Source organism: Hyposmocoma kahamanoa, unplaced genomic scaffold, assembly GCF_003589595.1.
Source record: "Hyposmocoma kahamanoa isolate Upper Pololo Valley unplaced genomic scaffold, ASM358959v1 93, whole genome shotgun sequence".
NCBI lineage: Eukaryota > Metazoa > Arthropoda > Insecta > Lepidoptera > Cosmopterigidae > Hyposmocoma > Hyposmocoma kahamanoa.
Window position 1 is genome coordinate 18,631,361 of NW_020654810.1, and position 13,907 is coordinate 18,645,267.

At 35.2% G+C, this 13,907-nt stretch overlaps 1 protein-coding gene across 2 annotated transcripts in view; it reads right to left on the reverse strand.

Annotated features, from left to right (window-relative positions):
* The window catches only part of LOC113237441 (digestive cysteine proteinase 1-like), a 42,159-nt gene that overhangs the window by 362 nt on the left and 27,890 nt on the right, over positions 1 to 13,907 (reverse strand). Inside the window, exons 1-13 of one of the 2 annotated variants that reach the window (XM_026473913.1) lie at positions 13,468 to 13,552; positions 12,354 to 12,447; positions 10,567 to 10,669; positions 9,233 to 9,356; positions 8,583 to 8,709; positions 8,135 to 8,250; positions 6,918 to 7,023; positions 6,750 to 6,830; positions 6,442 to 6,671; positions 5,854 to 5,977; positions 5,551 to 5,656; positions 4,541 to 4,636; positions 2,350 to 2,444 (exon numbers count right to left, since the gene is read on the reverse strand). In XM_026473913.1, the coding sequence (XP_026329698.1) occupies positions 2,350 to 2,444; positions 4,541 to 4,636; positions 5,551 to 5,656; positions 5,854 to 5,977; positions 6,442 to 6,671; positions 6,750 to 6,830; positions 6,918 to 7,023; positions 8,135 to 8,250; positions 8,583 to 8,709; positions 9,233 to 9,356; positions 10,567 to 10,669; positions 12,354 to 12,447; positions 13,468 to 13,537 (1,472 nt within the window). In that variant the 5' untranslated portion in view covers positions 13,538 to 13,552. Of the gene's footprint in view, positions 1 to 2,349; positions 2,445 to 4,540; positions 4,637 to 5,550; positions 5,657 to 5,853; positions 5,978 to 6,441; positions 6,672 to 6,749; positions 6,831 to 6,917; positions 7,024 to 8,134; positions 8,251 to 8,582; positions 8,710 to 9,232; positions 9,357 to 10,566; positions 10,670 to 12,353; positions 12,448 to 13,467; positions 13,553 to 13,907 lie in introns of those variants that run through there. The other variant, XM_026473915.1, reaches the window with a different exon arrangement.

Here is a 13,907-nt window from a genome sequence, read left to right on the forward strand (position 1 = left end):
TGAATTTGAAGTTAAAATGTCATGTATTTCTCAAAATGTATTTCTCATGAGGTTGCAGAAATTATTATGGATAGGGGTGTCGCTTACCACCAGGCGCACGACTTGTTCGTCCCGTCTCAGGGTATTATAAAAAAAAATTAAGAATTTAAAGGGAAGTAATATAAAGTGTCCCTGTGTAAATTTAGGTTTAGTAGTAAAATGTTTCGTCCTTCGGAGCAGTCTAATCAGTCATGTTGCCAGATCATTCAATACACTTAATTTTGTTTGTGAAAAATCTTTTTCGCGGGAAATCATTATGACATCTTTACGGTGCCCATTTTGAAACTGAAAATTCTATTCTATTTCCTTAATGGCGGCCACTAGGCTTGGGAGTTATGTTGATTGTAATGACACATAGGAAATGAAACTATTTTTCCGGATTTAAATCGCGTATATTTGTTTTTTCAAACAAACCGACGTGTCGGGCCCTTTACAGGTCCCATGGTCACGGTTGACTGAGGTGGTACAGTCTTCAACCAGTTATGTCTAATATTAATGCAAACCACCCTATTTTTTCACTATAGTTACAATAGTTATTAATTAAATACCTTATTTTTAATTTTACAAAGAAAACATTCCAATTTACGCTACATTAAGTTTTACAAATTATTTTATTGAATGAATTTTTATTAAGTTTAATTTATTATTAATTATTAATAGAAATTAGAATAAACTAAAACATATTAATTAGTACTGCAGTCTTATGTCTGTTTGGGATTTTTCATTAGAGGAAATACTGGATCCCAAACTGGTGGTACGGAGAAACCATCTTCCCTGTTGAAATTAGGATGTTTTTTAATTTCAATGGCCTCTCGCAGTATCCTGGGTAGATAACGGACTTCTTTTGCAAGGACCTGGGGTTTGTCAAACTTCATTGAATGTGTAGGTTTATCCATGACGTGCTCGCATGCATGCTCGGTTTGCATTAATATTAGACATAACTGGTTGAAGACTGTACCACCTCAGTCAACCGTGACCATGGGACCTGTAAAGGGCCCGAAACGTCGGTTTGTTTGAAAAAACAAATATACGCGATTTAAATCCGGAAAAATAGTTTCATTTCCTATGTGTAACAATCGCGAAAACCTAAGAACTCGATATGTAATGACACATGTCAAACATCATGAACCAGTGAAGGGACGCGAACAGTGAAATCGAGAATCGTTAATGTACATATATAGACTGAAGCATGACATTTGAATCTGTGTTATAGTATCATGGTTATAACTGAAATCAAGTCATATAATTCATTAACAGTGTCTGCCCCACGAATAATGAATCGATCGAAATAAATGAATTTTATTTATTTATTATAATAGCGAATAGGCGTGGCGACACTATTTGTTAATTTTCAGTATATTGCAATAGGAAGGCAATAGGTATAACAATTTAGCTCAAAATAACCCGAGAATTCCTGGAAATTTTAAAATCGTACGCGTAACATTTTAAAATTACCGCCAAACCATTTCTCGAATGAATGAGTTGATCGACTTTGGATTTTAGACTTGTCCGATCACAATTTTTTTCCGTCGGACATGACTTCATTATGTGAAGTAGTGAAAATAAACTCCAACGGTGATTTATCAATAATTTATGGATTTCAGTTATCATGTAATAATGAGTGGTAACGTAAATAAGTAAAATAATTATTACACAATAAATATTTTAGTGTATATTAGTGGTGTACAAAAAAATTCACGTCGTCCTAATTTTGCCGATCTGTCATTCTAATGAAGAAGATACATTTTGCGGAGTATATTATATAGTTTTGACATACGTTTACAGAGTATATTATATATTATATTTTTTATGATTTATCTAAAGTGATACGACGCAGTAGCGCCATTCAATACTTATGTTAAACTAGCTCGTGTAAAAATACATGTGTCATATCTAGCTTTCAAAGTTGTGATTATTTCTAATGTTAGAATAACATGCGGTATTAGTCTTAAAGACAGAATACCTAGTACGCGAGTATGAAAGGTGACGAAGTGACGGACCGATAGGGCAAGGTTTGATAGTTTGGTCTTGTAAAAAGAATTGGTAGTAGATTGACGGCATAAATTTGTAAAGCGAATGTGAATGGAGTTGTGGGGAGAGGATCTACCTTTGTGTACATATTGGGTGTGTTCTTAAAAAAGCTGTGTTGAAAGATCCAATTTGATGGGAGTGGAGGAGCCGAAGGAGGTTTGTCCGGAGCGTATCAGGTGGAGATCTATGGTCTCTGCCTATCCCGGTGTCTGTGTTTGTGTTGATGTTTATGTATGTATATATTTGAAATAAAAATAAAATCAGCAAGTTAAATCTTACCACTCAGTATCGTAGAATATACCGCTGGAGTAACTCAAGAATCTGTCGGTAGCGTCAATAGATACCGACAAAGGTCCATTTTGGTATAAAGCGACCTGAAAACGAGAACACAGATAACGAAGAGGAATTCGTGTACTTTTAGTTTAAGTTGCGTGATATGACTCTGATATATTACGTTGGAACAATACCTTTTCGATAATCAAAAGTACTGGTAATCAAAAATATTCAAATTGCGTAAGAATGTAGTCACACTCGTTAAGGTGTATTTTTTAATTTTCAACACAAAAACCAAAGATATTATGCTTGTTCTTGATTGTTTATTTTATTAGTTCGGGGCACTTAAGTGTCGCTTCACCCAATAATATAATCATGCATGAAAAGATGTACTATAATGTTAGATATGCAATCGAAGTATCGCGCGCATAGTGATAAAAAATTAGCTCTATTGGTTAAACAATCGTCTGCAAAAAGCAAAAATCATAGTCTCTTACGGTCTACTTCAATATACAGATAATATTATTATGTAAAGTCATTCGGACCCACAAATAGTACATAATTGCAGAGGCCGGAAAGTAACGGATTGCTGGGCGAGTATGAGTTACAACGACGAGCGCCAGTGAGGCCTTGTATTAATACGAGTCAAGCAATCCCCGTTCCCGCCGAGGCATGTATATAATTTTTCTTAAATAATGCGAGGAAATAATAAAAGACTAAAGAAATGAAGATGCATAATAGAAAAATTGAAGAAAATATTAACAAACATTAAAATTTATACAATACAATTGCTGAAAGAAAATGACATTGTTTTTCCAGGTACATTAATAGTCTACCAGGTACATTAGTAGTCTGCTGAACTTCTGATGATGTGTTTGAATTTATCCATTACTGTATTTTCGTTATCGCTCTTCTCACTAGCACTCACTTTCGCGACCAAAATACGAAAAAGACGAAAAAACAAAAGAATACCAAAACACTTTAGTTAATGTTACAGTCGTAGAATAATAACACAGTTACAGCCATTTCCTTTTTTTTTAAGTAAACCGTACAGGTAGGTATTTTTAATTTTCGCAGTGTACACTGGGCAGCTGGCTGTACGAGTTTTTCTTTTGCCTGTTTTCATTGTTCGTTACTAGTAGGTAGATTTAAAAGTTTAGAAAAGAGGGCAGTAATGGATTTGCATACTAACTTAGCATTCCTTGGTCGGGAAGAAGTCGCATGCTCCATAAATGACAAATGTCGTTTTTTGAAAGTAACGCATTTCAATTTTAGCACTATATTATTCTAAATGACTATAAAAAATTTCAGTAGATCTCCTTGTGAACGATTTCGTCCAAGGAAGTACTGCCACCTGACCTATTTCTGCCGCCAGGCACTAATGTCAGCATTACTGTGTTTCGGTTTTGAAGGCTAAGGGTGCTGGTGAAATTACAGGCACATGACTTGTCAACTCATTTCTCAGGGTGACAGGCGCAGGGGCATTGCCCCTCAGGTCTTTGATTTTAAGTTCTGAGTGGCACTGCTACTGTTATGGACAGGCATGTAGCTTACTATCAGGCGCACGACTTGTTCGTGCCGTTACTTGATATTATTATTTTTTTTAATTTATTAAGGCTTTGGCAAAGCCATCAGTCTAAACATGAAGTTTAACTATGTTTCTGTAAATATGGCCGCCACAAAGAGGATAGGCAATTTGAGGCGGCGTGCTTGGATTGACTCGGGATTCCTTAAAACAGGTCGATACGGGTATTCTAGTTCGAGATTCGTATAATTTCGCGTTTTAATGTTCGATTAAGGCACAATAGCACTATCCTATTCCGCTTTAAACTAGATTTCACAAAATAATTGAAAGTCAAAATAAAAACGACACTTTTCCCTATAAAAAAGGTCCAGAGCGAATCTTACTTGATATTATAAAAAAAAAGATGAGTCACTTGGTATCATAAAGAAAAATTACATTTTTTTAAAACTTAAAGCATACTTACTTGTGCCTGAAGCATGTTTAGTATATTTTAATGCACATTGGATATTTAGCAGTTTTCATATTGCAGCATATATGACTTTTGTATGAATTATTCGAAGAAAACGTTGATTGAAAATGAAAATGTATAAAAAGTGTAAAATGTTAACACATTTTTAAATTGTTATTTCACTACGTAAGTATGTCTAATCGTGTACAGGAAAATAATCTTACTTTAAGTGCTCCAACACTGTTAGGAGTGACGTCAACAAATCCCCGAATTGGATGAAGCTTGTCCTCGCTTATGTTGCTAATACGGCAATAATCGTCCTTTAAAGAAAAAAAGAACAAAAATTATGCAATATTTTATTTTTATTGAATACGATATTCATCTATTTTGTTGTGAAAATACTCCATTAGTTTGTTATTATTATGGATACAATGATCGACTGGACTCGAAGAAATTCTGTTTGTCTGTTCCCGCAACGTGACATACAGTCAGATCGAAGGAATTTGTGTTTGTTCGATCATTCTATAGTTCGATCATTTTGTAGTGTTCCATGTTTTCGGACGTCTTAAAATTAAACAAAAGCGTAAAAACTCGGAGCGATGTCAACATTCTACAGTTACATCTGGACTCTATTTACGATTGGTGTAAACTTAATAAGATGAATTTAAATGCATTTAAATGCCTTTAAGTGCCACATTAAGTTCGCTAGAAATAAGAAGTTTGTCCAATCTGAATACAGTATGGCCGGTGAATAGGAACGTGAAATAGGAACCCAGCACAGGATGGTGCATGTAGGTATATCGTCGCTAGACGCACTGGTCTTCAACATCTAAAACGTTCCTCGTAAAGTGCGTAGGGTTCCCATTGCCAAATCATTTGTTTTATCTAGTGGCCGAACTAATTTCGGAAGGTATTGAGCAGACTCATGTAGTCAGACAACGATTTGACTGTGACCAGGGACAGTGACATAGACATCTTTCATGTAGGAAACACTAAACAGTTTATTCGCATGTGCATGCAATTGTTTCAATCTCAAATCTTTTATAATCAATTATTGCTGTAATTTTACATCATTAATTTTTATTATTATTATTTTAGATTATTGTTTTGCGTTACGTTGATGATGTATCTTTAATTTAAAAAAATATGTCAATAATAAGTAATTAATACATTCTAATAAGTTACGTATTTCAGCAATATGAAATTGCGGTATGAATACTATATTAACCCTTACCACTTGCTCATAAGTTCCATAGTCTGCTATAGTGGGCAAACCATACTTCATCATCCATTTGTAAGCGGTTGTGTCTGCGCCACCATCACATCCATCATTTCCAAATCTGTTGAAATAATCAAAATTAAAAAAGTATTTCTATTTCAGTTAGTTGCATGATTTACAATCATAATTTACTATTATTATTATTGTTATTACTACTAATGACACGTCTGTAGTGTATATTAAAAGAATTGAATAAATAAAATAATCATAAAGCTTAGATATTGGACGTCATGGACGATGTTGACATCGCTAACTTACTCCCAACCACAATCAATAAGTGCTTGATTAGAGAGGCGAATCAATTTTCCCTCTTTACGTGCCAGAGCTCCTTCGGCAGCTGCAGTTGTTCCGTAAGTCCAGCATGACCCACAATCTCCTTGATCTGTGTGAAGGACGACATTTATTGACATATCTTGCTCTCCGGGATTATCAACGATATGTATATTATTATATTTATATATTATATTTATACACAATAACAGACATTAAACACAAACAATAGAGAAAAACACTTTAAAATTAATGCAGTAGGTATATCTGCGTCCAATTATAACTGTGCTCAACATTGAAAAAGTATGCTTAAACTGAAGCTAAATTAATTATCAAAACAGGAAAAAAAACAAGAAGAAAATTAAATACTTTATTCGTCTAATAACAATGCAAAAAGTGACCTCTTAAAAGCAGGGCCATCACAGTTAGTATTTTGTAATAATTATCACACATCCTACATTTTCGTCGTTGTAGAAAGAATTGGGTTGTTTCTTACTTATACACTTCAACTCGCAAATAATAAGCAAATAAACTCATAATAAATACATTCTAATCTAAATAGATATTAATACTCACTTTGAACAGGCGCTACTAGTCCTTCGGATCTTGTATCGTATTCATCGGGAAGGTCGCTGAGAACATTTTTCAAAGTTTTTTGTGTGTAGGGAAAAGGGTGTGTGCCTTTATCTCCTGGGTCTCGTCGTTTTAGACCTCTGTATTTCTTTAATTCCTCAGGAGTTCTATCTGCGAGGTGGTTTACCGCTAGTTTGTAAGAAAGGTTTTTGCAGTTCGTTTCTCTTATTAGTCTGGAACATTAAGCATTTAATTTAATTTGTTGAATCAATGTGTTCTTGTGTACATTTACAATTATCATTAGGCCGTACCTCATTCTCTTTTGAAATAAGTTCTTTCTCATAGCATGTTCTTGTATATCAGCATAGTCCTTTCCAAATTTTGCTTTGAAACTAAAATAAAATTGAACTTTAATTTTTTTTCTCGTTTATATTTTGATTGATTTTATAAAAAGAACATCCTAATTAAATTTGACTTACGCATTAAAAACGTGGTCAACGTGTTTGTTCTTGTGATGATCCATGAACAGAAGATCTTTTGTTACGGCTTCGTCATGTATATTGTGCTCGATGGTATCATTGCAAGCTAAGAAATGAAATGGATATATATTTAACTGCCTCCGTGGCCGAACGGTTACCATGTCGGACTGGCACGTAGAGGTGCCAGGTTCGATTTTCGGGCCGGGAAAATATTTGTATGGTCTACATTTATTTATCTCATGAGTTTGGGTGTAATTTGTGGTTGTCTATATGTGTGTTTATAGCATCCGCGACACAGGGTTTCCCTAGTGCGGGGCTATGTTGAGTGTGTGCGTTATTATGCGTTATATTCTATGAAATCTATGAAATTGCCGGTCAGTAGATGGTAAGTGAATAGTAGAAGTCGATCCATATCAAAACCAATAAGGAATTCACAGCATTGAACGACAGCACACCCATAATAGCGACCTGTAGTATCATAACGATAAAATTCAAATTGACCTCGTGAGTGACTGGTACGAAAGTTAGATTTTGGATTCGATTATAATTTACGCGAATAGGCAATTGTTTGCGTTAATTGTGAAGTGACTATCAATTACACCGCAATTTAGAGAACTTTCCATATAAAAAATGTAATTCCCGGGAAGCAGCAGTAGAGTTGTGTCTTTTTGAAATTTGTTGGGGCTATTGGGTTCTATGAGTGTTGCTTTCGGAAATAAAAACGTTAATTATTTTTAATGAATTTAATCTATCTATTTACTCCATTGTGTAAAATTGTTGTTAAAAATTATTAACATCAAACTTTTTTTGTAATATCAATGGACGTGACAAACAATTTGTGGGCCTGGTGGAAAACAACACGCCTACCCATAACAGTTGCAGCGCCATTCAGAGCTTTAAATCGCCAAGATCTGAGAGATACTACCATTGCACCCGTCACCGTAAGACAGAAAGTTGACAAGCCTCGTGTGCCTGTAATTTCTCTCATAGCACTCTTACCCAACTTTCAAAACCGGAAAGCAGTGGGGTAATTTTCAGTTTAGTTTCCTGTACCTAATTTCGGTGGCAATTTTTGTTATTTAAATATTGTACAATATTATCACACGCTCACAATATTGCTTAGGTAAGGTGGCAGTATATCTCTGAACGAACTTTTTCACAAGGAGCTGTAGTGCTACTAAAACTGATTTATTTAACAAGATTGTGAGTGCACACACCTTCAGGAAGAGCAAATGCGTCGTCCGTGTTGAAATCCGTGTCGAAGTTATCAAAATCCCATATATCATGTGTATCTATGTATCCATGCCATACATTGGTTTTAATAGATTCGTACCTAAAACAAAAATGTTATGTCATTCCTGCTTCAACGTGCTCTAATAAGAGAGTTTATAAAACTGGCATATTATTTATGAACCGTGAAATAGTGGCGACATCGACAATTTGTTTTCAATGCAAGTAATTACTTGACAAAATTTTTCGCTTATTCGAATAACAGGAAGTTGCAAAAACATTACTTTAATTGAACGTGACATCAACTATAGTGCTATCCTTTCTTTATAAAAGCAAAACTTGACACAGCACGATACTTATTTATAGTTACTGTTCATAATGAAACATTCATTTTACGTTTGTGCGATTATACGTAAATTTTGGATTTTTACTTACCTTACAGGTTGCCAAGTTTCGGTAGAGTTATTGTATACTGCCCACAGGTAGTGTTTGGCCTTAGAGTCACCATCATTGTCCTCTGAGTAAAACTTCACACAATCCTGACCTCGAATGTTTTCATTACCTAGAGAAATGTCGGCGAAACGATCACCAATGGATAAATTTGGACCAATCATCATTTCATGCTATTCAAATAAAAAACTTATATTAGAAGATTGAATTTGAATCGGTATTACTCCAGTAAGAATAGTGCATTATATCCAGGCAATAATAGTGACATGTTATTAGATCATTAGAATGACATCGAAAAGATTAAGAAATCAATGTAATCGTTTCTTCTTGATTTAAATCAGAGTTCATAAAAAAATTGTCGGGAATTTTCTCACATAGGCTGGTTAGTACTTGAAGACTCCGGCCGAAGCTCTGTGATCGAAATTTCGCAGCTTGCTTTTGGGCGGTGATTGACTCAACCCTTATTTGACTATGACTTACGTTTAGCTTTTGTTACTGTTACAACTTACACTAAGTTGTACAATATGAATAAATAAATAAATTATCTATAAACAACTTTAAACTAGATAATTGTATTAATTTTCTCTGGAATCTTTTTTTTAAATTAGTTCAATGTTCGTTGAAGCTTTACTTACCAATTTCTTCGAAGAAAAATTCATACACGGGTAACATATCGTCCGGCATAATGTAAGCGTCGTCCTCTAACAGGTGACAGGCCATTTTGTTCATTTCTCCTTCCGTAGGAGACTCAGGACGGATCTATAAGGAGGTCGAACAGAAATAATGTTTCAAATCGAAGAACTAAGAACGCAAGGAAAAATAAGATTAGAGCAAGTAGTGCGCCTGATGATAAGCTACACGCCTGTCCATAACAGTCACAATGCCTATCAGAGTTTTAAATCGCAAAGATCTGAGGGGCACTGCCACTTCGCTTGGCACATTGAGGCATAAGTTGAGAAGTCCCATGTGCCTGTATTTTCAGGAATACAGTAATGCTGACATTACTGCTTGTAGGCTGAAATAGGTAAGGTGGCAGTATTTGCTTGGACGAACTCTTTCACAAGGAGCTCTACTGCTACTACCATCTGCATGCTAACAACTTGACGAGATCGATTTAATGAGCTTAAACATGATAGTTTCACTTTAAGTACTTGAGTACCGCACTGTACTGGTTGCAGAAATTTCAAGTAAATTTAATATTTCTTTTTAACTTAGATCCCCACACTAACTGGGAGGAAAGCTGATGATCTTTTTAACCGTTGGACATATGTTCATCAAACTTAGCTAAGAACCTTCCCAATGAAATTGACCTTCAAATAAAAAGGTCAGTCTTCCGTTTGGGAGCTTCGATGCCACAGACGGGTAGAAACACACATAAATACAATGAATTTAAACTTGTAAATAAAAAGACAAGTCCCAAGAAAAACAGCGTTGAAATAAAATTATTTCAAAAGTACAGGAAAACCAGGAAGGCGGAAAAAGTAGTTTTGCTGATTATTACTTTTTTATAAAAAAAACTGACCTCAAAAGTACATGGAATTTCATCTACTTGCCAAGGTTTATTGAAATCAGTTACCGGAAAGTGCGTGAAACCAGATTCATCTCCTAGATTGCCATCCTTAGAGGTGGAATATTTTCTTCCAATTTAAATGAGATCAATACTGAGGTATCCTCTTTCCAACAAAAAATAATAATCATGAAGTTTGCTTGTAGTTACTATTTAATGTATTTTCTTTTATATTCTGATAGAAGCTGTTTGTACCCTCAAAAATAAAATAAATAAAATCGGCTTACTAATACAAAGAAAAACAGTCGAATTGAGTACCTCCTCCTTTTTTGAAGTTAGTTAAAAAAGGATAGATAATTTTGCGCGCTGAATTCATATCTAGTGTATGTTTTTCTAGTGCACCTGACTTCATTGAAGCAACAAAAACATTAAAGACCCTGGACGTACCAAGGGCCTTATTACCTCATATCGCTGATATGTCGTGCTCGATTCGTGATTGATAGTTATGACGTAGTTATTTACAGCTCCACCGTTATATTCAATTCTTGAGTTCCTTTCATTTCGCCTGTATTATTTATATTTTATATTAATTGTAATCATAAATTATGTTCCTGCATTTACATAGGGTTGCAATTTGCTGCTATAAAAAACAGTTTTTTTAAAATGCAATATTGAATGTAATTTTCGAGTAGAAAGCGGAAGCTTTGCAATGAGCTTTAATTTGTTTTCTGTCTATTTTTACCTAATTATATTTCAATTTCCTATCTTTGCTCCACGATCACGTAGCGGTCAAGAGTAAGTTTATTTATAAAATAAAAAAAAAACTAATATTTAGTTTCGCATTGCATTGATTCGAATGAATGTCTGTCATATAAATGTATAACACAAATGAAGACAAAAGCAACAGACCACAGCTATTTTTATTGAGTTTTTTGTGAAATAACTCCACTAGTTTTGTTATGATTATGAATACAAAGATCGAACACAGAAATATTTCTGTTCGAAACTGAAATTTCAAACACACCCGGTGGCACTTGAACCTACGTCCATGCTGCACAGTAGCATTGCTCTAACCATCTGAGCTACGGGTCCAGTCACCAAGCCGTCGAAGTTCCCGGCATTCGTTGCCACTAGTGACATCTAGTGAGAGATTTGTATAAAGCCAGTACAAAGATATATACTGCCGTCCGCTAATTAAATCGCGGCTAAGTGACAAAATATTTGTTTGAGATATCATAAAAAGCCACAACCCAGTTTTAAAATATTGAAATTTTTTAATGATATTCCAGCTATGCAACGTTAGGCGATTATCACACTGCGACGCTGCGTTTTTTAACGTTGTACTGAAGTACTTCAGTTTGTATGGAAAACACGCGCCGTCGAACACACTGACAACGCTCCCCACGCGAGAGGAACCGCGGGGTATGGCACACTGCGCTCCGCATTACCGCGCAGATTTTTAACCTTAAGGACATGTTCCGTTTTCTACAATAGATCTCGACGTCGATAAATTTATATTTGCTATTGAAAATCGACCAAACTTATCTTCATTCATATTTTCTTAAATCTTTGTAATGAATTTGAAATTATCCATTTATCGATCTGGTTCGTAAAAAGGGATGTATTCAATATCCTCGGTGTCTTTTTATTTGAGTAAACAAAAACCAAATAGTATAACTGCAGTGTCCTGAATGAGTTCTGTATTATTAACCTTTCTTGTCAAAGAAGGATCTCGGCTACATGTACAATCACTACGGCGCTCAACTGAGAAGCGAGTACTTTACGTGACGCGGGGCCGCTAGACCGCCGCGCAGATTAAACCGCGCGTTGACACAGATCTGCGTCTCCGCCGCCCGCCGCGCGCGTGATTCCGCGTCTCTCGCTCCGTCGCGGGGCGCGGAGCAGTGTGATAATCGCCTTAGGGTAAGTTTCGATAAGTTGAACACGTTAACTAATTTTATCTGTTTTTAAAAGATTGTGCTCTTTCTTTTGCTATTGAAAATGGATATTTGACCATTTGTCACTTAGCCACGTTTTAATCAGTGGACGGCAGTGTAACAAAAACACACAGGAGAATTTCGACGACTTGGACTGGACCACCGTAGCTCAGTTAGTAAAGAGAAATGCTACGGTGCAGCATGGACGTGGGTTTATGTCCCACCGGGTTGACGAAATTTTACTGTATGTTCGATCTTTGTATTCATCAAACTACAGCTAGTTTAAAATAATGATAAAAATGTTAATTTCACCAGAATGTTATTTCTTGTACCAGGCCAGATGTAACTGAGTATTTGGTGACGTCAGTCGAGTATTGCGACGGCCATTCCAGTGGGGGGTATTCATCTGACAGGTGAGAATTTTTGTAAGTACCTATAAGGTCTATTTGCACTAGTGTCATTACTTTATACTAGATACGAGTACTTGTATTAAATGGCATTTTCGCAAGTAGACGACATTGAAGTACGTTTTTTTTTAATAAATAGACAAATACGCTAACAATAAAGTTCAAGTCGATGTGCTAAAGATAGCAACAGTTCAAAAATAATTTTGTCAAAAAAAGTCGGTTTATATTTACGGAGGCTTTTAATTTTTTTTTTGCGGTTTTTATTTCTTTTGTCAGATACCATGATACAATCAAATAAATAATAAATGAACGGATAAATTATTGTCATTGATACAAAGATGAAATAATCACAAAGAAAAATTCCTTCTATCCAACTGGGCTCGAACCAGCGTCTGTCACCTCAACGTGGCTACAATAATAGATAAATATAATATTAAATTCAAATAGAATTAGTTATTCTGTGTGAGACTTAAAGGATGAATAACAAAATTATTATACAAATTTGAGATGCGGTAGGTCGGAGACCACGTGGCCCCCGTGCAGCCACCGCGTGCATATCACTGTCATGGCAAAATGCGCTCTATTTGTTTAGCTTTTACGTTTTAACTTAAATGAGCGTCACGGGTCGAGGTTGGCTTGTCTTTGGTATAAGCGGCGGCCGCGCGGCGTCCACACGGCTTCCACAAGGCCACCGCGCGGCTGTATTATTCCGAGGAATTTAAATGTAATTACAATTTATATTCGCCATTACTTTACGTGAAAGCGTGGTGACTGGGCGGCAGCCGTATCATTTTATTTCAAATTTATCATGAGCTTTTCGGAAAAAGAAAGCATTGTGAGGAAACCTGTTCATATCTGCAAAGCAATTTAATGATGTTAGAACTAGGATTGGGCCCACGCCGCGTGGGAACTACAACCCAAGTCATTGTCGAATATACCTATAGGCCAATTATTATTATTATTATTATTATTATTATTTACAAATTACCTCACAGAACACAAAAACGAGAAAATCTTACCGCAATTCACATTTGCTACCAAGGCCAAACACAATAATAACACAAATCCCCACATTCTGTCGGGCAACATGTTTGCCCGAGAATATTTCTACTGACACAGCATGCCAATCAATTCTACTTTTATACCAATCGTAATTAAGCTTCATTATATATATTAGTAAAATAATGAAATTTTTGATAAACTAATTGGCATGTAAAATTTTTATATCCTATTCCGAAAGGTCGTTTATAAATAATTATTTTATTTATATAAAGTTATACAAAATATGTTATACGGGGTGTAATCGTTAAGTGTGCCCAGGAGGTTATTCCGTAAATATTAGAGATATCAAAAACTGATATCCAAAGTACGTTACATAATGTGTAAAACGATAGCAATAACTTTTTTTAAATAAAACTAGAAATATTCAAAATGTTAACATTAAACACTCCCAGACATT